Source organism: Cryptotermes secundus, unplaced genomic scaffold (assembly GCF_002891405.2).
Source record: "Cryptotermes secundus unplaced genomic scaffold, Csec_1.0 scaffold352, whole genome shotgun sequence".
NCBI classification, from domain to species: domain Eukaryota; kingdom Metazoa; phylum Arthropoda; class Insecta; order Blattodea; family Kalotermitidae; genus Cryptotermes; species Cryptotermes secundus.
Genome location: NW_019719362.1, coordinates 3,524 through 11,516, shown reverse-complemented (window position 1 = coordinate 11,516; position 7,993 = coordinate 3,524). Strand labels below are relative to the sequence as shown.

Genomic DNA, 7,993 nt, shown 5'->3' with positions numbered 1-7,993 from the left:
ACAGCTGCTCTGCTGTTACGTCATCGCTTGCAACGAGTGTTACTGTGTCGTTACAGTCTTTTCTATGTCATTTGGCCACTATCAGATATATATAATCCATATAAATTACGAATAAAAATAATCACTGAACTGTGTAATTAACAACTTTAAGGCACGACTTCAGCTGCCAAAAAGGAAATCCGTAGAAAATATGAATAAAAACAATCACTAAATTTTTTAGTTAATAAGCTATGTTCTCTGCAAGGTTAAGTGACAACTAGATTTTTTGGAGTGGTCAGCGTTTTTATTGGTCATTCTGTCGTATTCAGGATAGAAAAAAGAAGAACAAAAAATATATATTTCATTTATTGTATAGTTTCATCTTTCAATTACTTTGTGGTGGGGGGAGCTTTGATTATACGAACCGGCGATCCCTCCCCGCGACATGTGTTAAGATGGCTAAAATTCTTGGTCTTCTTTGTAGGTATTTGGATCAAGAATCTTGCGTAAGTGAAGAGAATTGGTGGCAAATTGTTACCGTTAGGATGATGACGTAAACAAGACAACGAAGTTGAGGACAAATAATATGAGTTACACAAACGAGAAAATACGCGAGAAAAAACAAAAACGTATAGTAATGGGAGATAGTCTTGAAAGAGGATTTGCCAAGGAACTGAAGGAAAGATTAAAACCGAATTTTAAATACAGGTTATTATAAGAGCTGGATCCACTGTAGGAAATTTTCTGAAAACGACTTGCTCGGATTTAAACACTTTTAACTAAGAGAGACGTTTGTTTGGTATGGGTAGGTACAAATGTTGGGAGAAATGAGTTCTTTCCAAAATTAAAATTCAGTTACTGCTCCTCAGTTCATATTCTTACCATCAAGAGAATTTAAACGAACCAATCGCAGTTCCAGTGGTGCCGTTTACAAAGTAATCAAAATACGAAGTTGCATTCATCTGCGATGGCAGTGTTAATTCTTTGAATGTTGTTTCCAGACAGATCATGTGAGTACATTCAATCTGCCTGTATGCTTTCATGAGGTTGTATCGTATGTGTTCAGAATGTAAACAAATTGTTGTTAGTGAAATCTGGAGGATGTTTGTCCAATTAACAAGTTCCCATGCAAGGCACACTATATGCATTTCAGTTTGTCTTTCATTTTGAGGGGTTTTTCTTTTATGAATGAAATGCTCTCTCAATAGTCGCACCTAATAGAACAAATACACCCCAGGTAATGTTTTGCAACTTCATGTCGGTGGCCATTTTAACAAGCAGCCGGCTTTGTTTACGTGCGCACCGGTACAAGGGTACTTTGTAATTTGAGTCAGAATTACTGGGTTTTTGGATCTGTCCATCGTCCTGTATGATAGAAACTAGAGAACAGAATGTTTTGTAAACTGGATCTATTTCCGTCCCCAGGTGAAGAGGGAAAGGCACTTAAGTTGAGCTAACCTCAATCCAGTGTTTGAGGTTAGATCTTTCTAAGGGACCCAACTGAGTAGCTGTCTTCCCTCCCTCACCTGAGGATGGAAACAGATCCAGTTTGCAAAACGTTGTGTGAATACTGGACAATGGACAGAGTCCAGAAACTTGGTAATTCTGAGTGTTATACACCATCATCAGAACCGTTTAGAGCCTACTTGTAATTTGTGTTTACAGCACCTAAATTGGGGTGCAGGTGTGGCATTGAAGTGGTGGTTGTCTGTGTTATATGATTCTCTGAGGTGAACATGTTTTATTGTACATTTGTTAATAATGGTGGCTATAATGCCTGCTTCTGACCATTCTGAAAGTGAAGATGAGTTGCTGCCATGCTGGGAGGAGAGGTGACAGTGGATGGCAGCATGTATTATGTGAAGTAGGTACAGCCGATGGTTCCTTAATGGCCTGTTCCATTGGCTGCTTGTGAAAAGAATTGGCATTACCATTGTTTGAATGTGGAATTATTCCAAGTTTGTAATGAAATGGCAGTGCAAGATGTAAAATTGGTTGTAAAAGCAGCTGGATTTTGTGTGAATGGATGTATCATTAATGAACTGATCTAAATGAGCTCACTAGAGACTTTGTGCTGTTTGAGGGAGTAAGACATAATCAGTCACTGCAAACGGAAATTAATTTTGTAAACCTCAGTGCCGGATGAATTGAGAACTGATTAGGCTTCTTAATGATATTTGTGTTAGGCATAGTGATAGCGTAAATATTCATAACTGCTACAACAGAATAGCATTTGTGGACCTAACCTGAGCCAAATCTGGGTCTCATCCCCTTTTCTGCATCCTGGGTGTGATTGGCCACTTCTGCCTTTCATGAGCCATTTTGGCAATCTTTCCTATACATACTGCTACTTTCCCAACTTAGATCTCTTCTACCCTGAAGATGGAGAGAATAAGTTTGTCAGAAACGTCATTAACCACTTCCAGACTTCATTGTTTCATTACCCAGAAGACCATCACATGACACATCAATCTAGTTCATATCCTGGAAAGCTATTTCCACAAGATCTACTTTAATATTATCCTTTCACATATGTTTGTGTAGGTACTGGCAAGCTGTGTGGCACACAGTATTGTTGTACAGGCTGGCGTGAGCATGGCATACTCAGCTGTATTGTTGCCACAACTTGCCGATCCTGACAGTATTCCTACGGCCACAAAAGATCAGAGCTCATGGATTGGTATGTAAATTTTCCAAGCAACTTGATATTACTAGAAAGCTTATGATGAACTAAATGTATCGGGGCTGACTGGTTTTTGTTTGATGACTGTTCCCTGTTGGTGGTTTTATAAGAATACTGACTCACATTGTACATTTGAAAATACAGATATGCTTTACAATAATTGTAAGTCTACCAATTAATAGTAGGATCTGGGATAGCATAGTCTGTATAGCAACTGGCTACGGGCTGGACTACCGAGAGGTCGGAGTTTGAGTCCCGGTATGTTCAAGAATTTTTACTTCTCCATATCATCCAGACCGGCACTGGGACCCATCCAACCTCCTATGTAATGGGTACCAGGGGACCTTTCCCAGGGATAAAGCGGCCGGGGCATGAAACCGACCACTCACTCCATCTAGTGCTGAGGTCAAGAAAATGTGGATGTATACATCCACTCCCCCATACATCTTTGAGATAATGGCCATAGAAGTGTGAAACTTTGACAGGTGTTACACACTTGTTGATTGCCAAATACATATTAAAACTGGCAGGAATATGTGGTTTCTGTAATGTTAATAATGTACGTAACATCAAACTAACTTGTGAGTCACATGAAGCCATTAACTTGAAGTACAAAAAAACTTGTACGCCATGTCATAGTTGTTGTTAGGGTTCCAAGCACTGTACATGACACATGAATGGCAAGCACTGATGTAACATGGCTGACTGTGCATTCTGGTATGCGAGTGTATGCGGCTAGTGTGAGCTGTTATCACCACACTCAAGGACAAACATTGAAAAGACTTGTCAGCTGACAGGTACAGTGTGTGGACCCACCAGAAGACCACACTTTTCTCGGGCCATTATCTCCGTAACCATTCAACTTTGGACATAGCTGTTTTGGGTTATATTGGCGTACTTTAACATAAGGAACACACCGTCTGGCACATGACTCCTGGGACATCCTGTGTATATATATACATATATGGATCCATTGGCATGTTAGTTACCTTATTAAAGTTTAAAATAATTTCTATATATAAGATTGCTCAGCAGTCCTGCATCATAGATGTTAAATGGTGGTTTCCTTTAGTCCTGCCATAAAAATGTCAGGACAGTACATGAAATGAATAAAATGTCAAAATCAGTACCCTTGAAAGAGAGAAATGTAAATGTAGTTTACCTTATTAAAGTTTAAAATAATTTCTATATGCAAGATTGCTCAGCAGTCCTGCATCATAGATGTTAAATGGTGGTTTCCTTTAGTCCTGCCATAAAAATGTCAGGACAGTACATGAAATGAATAAAATGTCAAAATCAGTACCCTTGAAAGAGAGAAATGTAAATGTAGTTTACCTTATTAAAGTTTAAAATAATTTCTATATGCAAGATTGCTCAGCAGTCCTGCATCATAGATGTTAAATGGTGGTTTCCTTTAGTCCTGCCATAAAAATGTCAGGACAGTACATGAAATGAATAAAATGTCAAAATCAGTACCCTTGAAAGAGAGAAATGTAAATGTAGTTTACCTTATTAAAGTTTAAAATAATTTCTATATGCAAGATTGCTCAGCAGTCCTGCATCATAGATGTTAAATGGTGGTTTCCTTTAGTCCTGCCATAAAAATGTCAGGACAGTACATGAAATGAATAAAATGTCAAAATCAGTACCCTTGAAAGAGAGAAATGTAAATGTAGTTTACCTTATTAAAGTTTAAAATAATTTCTATATGCAAGATTGCTCAGCAGTCCTGCATCATAGATGTTAAATGGTGGTTTCCTTTAGTCCTGCCATAAAAATGTCAGGACAGTACATGAAATGAATAAAATGTCAAAATCAGTACCCTTGAAAGAGAGAAATGTAAATGTAGTTTACCTTATTAAAGTTTAAAATAATTTCTATATGCAAGATTGCTCAGCAGTCCTGCATCATAGATGTTAAATGGTGGTTTCCTTTAGTCCTGCCATAAAAATGTCAGGACAGTACATGAAATGAATAAAATGTCAAAATCAGTACCCTTGAAAGAGAGAAATGTAAATGTAGTTTACCTTATTAAAGTTTAAAATAATTTCTATATGCAAGATTGCTCAGCAGTCCTGCATCATAGATGTTAAATGGTGGTTTCCTTTAGTCCTGCCATAAAAATGTCAGGACAGTACATGAAATGAATAAAATGTCAAAATCAGTACCCTTGAAAGAGAGAAATGTAAATGTAGTTTACCTTANTAATTGGCCATCATCAGGTGTGTATTCTTACATAGCTGCTACACTGCCCGTAGTTTAAAATTTAAAATCACCAGTCTTTCCAATTGTATGTATGTATAAAATCTTTGTTAACCTACACGCGTCAATTTGATTTCTAAAAATGGCACTTTTTTAAAACTTCAATTCAAATTAAAATGTCTATAAATTTTCTGTTCTTTTTCTTTTTCCAAATTTTTAAAAATTAAAATTTTCTCGGGGTACACGCCATATGTCTATAGTGCTTATTAAAGCTAAGCAGTGACACACAGAGAGAGCCTACACAGAACAATAACTGAACAGCGATAAAACAAGAAGTAGCCGCTGCAGCACTATAGACATAGGGTGTGTACCCCGAGAAAATATTAATTTTTAAAAATTTGGAAAATGAAAAAGAACAGAAAATTTATAGACATTTTAATTTGAATTGAAGTTTTAAAAAAGTGCCAATTTTAGAAATCAAATTGACGCGTGTAGGTTAACAAAGATTTTATACATACATACAATTGGAAAGACTGGTGATTTTAAATTTTAAACTACGGGCAGTGAAGCAGCTATGTAAGAATACACATCTGATGATGGCCATTTAGGACCGAAACATGTAGTGTGGAGGAAGGAAAGAAGAAAGAACTACAATAAAATTGTTGTACTTAAGACGGAGTTTGTCTCATATATATGAAGCAGTGTATTCATTTGGTGTGCCCTATGCATATGCAGTCACCTTTGCTAACTTAGCTGTGTATAATGTTTTCATATAAACAGGCCGTACCTCAGCAGGTTGATAGCTTTCCACCACAGAGCCATGTGTTCATTTCCAAGTCATTTTGTATGAGATTCATGATGATTGAGGTGGCACTGGAGTTGGTTTTTTTTTTTCTGAGTTTCTTTGATTTTCCTCTTGTAATCATCATTCCACTATTGCTTCATGCTGCCCCAGAGGTGTGCAATAGCTCTGAACAGGCAGCACATTGTTATATCCAGAGTCTTATATTTTGTTGGTTACAGAATAAGTTAGTTAGTTAGTTGTTTTTTCTTTAATTTGTGGAGTGGACTGAGACTGAGTCCACTTGGTATGCTGTCCACCGTGGAACTTTTGTACTAGCCCCAGATCGTAGTTGAGTGTGGAGCAGTTAGTGGAATGTGAATTGGCAGGGGAAATGAAAGTAATTGTAGAAAACATGCTGCAGTGCCACTCTGTGCTCAACAGAACCCATTTATGTCCTGACGTGGGATCAAACCTGGATCACCATATTGGGAAGCCATCAGCTATCAACCAGAGCTTATGTCACTGTTTCATTTAGTTAGTTGGTTCATTCTCATAAACGAAAACATGTAATGGGAAATAATAACATTTTCAGAGCTTAGAGTTTCCAGTCTCTTGTCTTTCTAATCAGAGTTGTGTTCAGTTATAACAAGTCTTAATGCATTTGTGAAGGGGATGTGGTGATTTTCAAGTAGCATCTGTGAGTGTTGGGATGCAGTGAATTTAAATGGTGCAGCAAAGGGTGAAAGCAAGAATATTCTGAAGAATACTTTCTTGTGTGGGGTGATGCCATGTACAGTTAGTGCCTCGTAACTTCAGCCGTGTGGAAAGGTAAACGCTGTTGTGGAGCACGCGAAGCTATATCCTTGCTGTGGTGATGTTCAGAGCTACTCCCTGAGCAGAAAACATTGCCTACAGAGACCAGGAGTAGATACACAACGTACTATACACCTGACCACACTCCAAGATGCTACATTACAAAGTGGTAATACCCACACTGACATAAGCTGATAAGACTGCTCCCCGAGCTCCACGAGAGATGGTATGACCCTTCGACCACGGCTAGAGTTCCGAGGAACTAACAGTAGTATGGTACATGTTTTGGAGAAACCTGCTGCCTTCATCTTCAGGCTAGATGACAGGGTGAGGAGTTGGACTGATGCTCTGCAGAAGTGATAGAATTAGGGAGAACAGAGTAAAGAATATTGATCATTTAAAGATTGTTCTCTATGGTCATAGTGAGTGGAAGAAATGATGCCTCTGAGTGAACCAGCAGGAAGTGGAGAGAATTTAGGGGAATATAATGAGAAAACAGTGACCCTCGAATTCCTCTTCTCAAGGGGAGAGTGAAGGGATGAATAGTTTTGCTCATAGCCCCAGTCCCTTCCTCCCATTCTTTGTATCCACAGTGTTTTTGTACACTCTTGGCTTATTATTCTGCTGTAATGATGGTGGCAACAGTTTTCTTCAAACGGCTGGTAACTGTCTACCAGAATATGGTGTCATATCTTAGAAAAGACACTAATCTTCATAGTTATTATTATGGGAACTACAGATCTCACAATTATAATATATCTACAGGTTTATCCACTGTGGCTCTGGTCTATGTTTCTGAAGTATCGAATCCCAAAATTCGTCCCATGCTTCTGTGCCTCAACAGTGTATTTGTGTCATTTGGTATTCTACTCACATGCGTCCTGGCACAGTGGTTCTTTTGGAGGGGGATGGCTATCTGGTTTGGAGTCCTGGCTGCCATGAGTTTCCTGGCCCTGTGGTTCCTACCTGAGAGCCCACATTGGCTGGCCACTTACAGAGAGGAGGAGGGAGGATCTATTGAGGCAGCAGTCAGGTGGCTGAACAGGCACCCTCAGGTGAGTAGCAAGTGCTACGATTTCTGACTAGCAAAGGGAATAATGAAAACAGTAACTGAGGACATTCAGCTTATCATTAAGGCTGAACATAGAAGACACATATATGCGTTATCAGCAGAGCCTGTATGATTATCATAAATTATGTACAATAACTTGGCCATGGAAGAGGATGGTTTGAATCTCAGCCAGGACCCTGGCTATCTTGAGTGAGGTTATATCTGGTTTTCCTTAGTCCCTCCAGGCAAATAACAAGATGGTAACTCAGTTTGGCTGTGACATTTTTCTTCCATATCATTGCTAATTTATCATTTATCTGTTATCTTACTGTTCGATGCTGTGTATTCTGGCTACAGACAGCAGAGTAAAATAACCTCCTTTCCAAAAGAAAGCTTGGTTACATGTTTTGATATTGTTGGTCATCATGAGGTTGGATTACATGCGTTCTGGTGAAACTGCTGCTGTTCTTCATATTGTGGT

At 38.6% G+C, this 7,993-nt stretch overlaps 1 protein-coding gene across 6 annotated transcripts in view; it reads left to right on the top strand.

Annotated features, from left to right (window-relative positions):
• The window catches only part of LOC111864688 (sugar transporter ERD6-like 7), a 28,669-nt gene extending 20,683 nt beyond the window's left edge, over positions 1-7,986 (top strand). For 2 of the 6 annotated variants that reach the window (XM_023852123.2, XM_023852132.2), the window contains exons 4-5: positions 2,524-2,659; positions 7,227-7,986. In XM_023852123.2, the coding sequence (XP_023707891.1) occupies positions 2,524-2,659; positions 7,227-7,543 (453 nt within the window). In that variant the 3' untranslated portion in view covers positions 7,544-7,986. Of the gene's footprint in view, positions 1-1,242; positions 1,293-1,644; positions 1,844-2,523; positions 2,660-7,226 lie in introns of those variants that run through there. The other 4 variants (XM_023852150.2, XM_023852168.2, XM_023852158.2 and 1 more) reach the window with 4 other exon arrangements.
• The last annotated feature ends 7 nt before the right edge of the window (positions 7,987-7,993 follow it).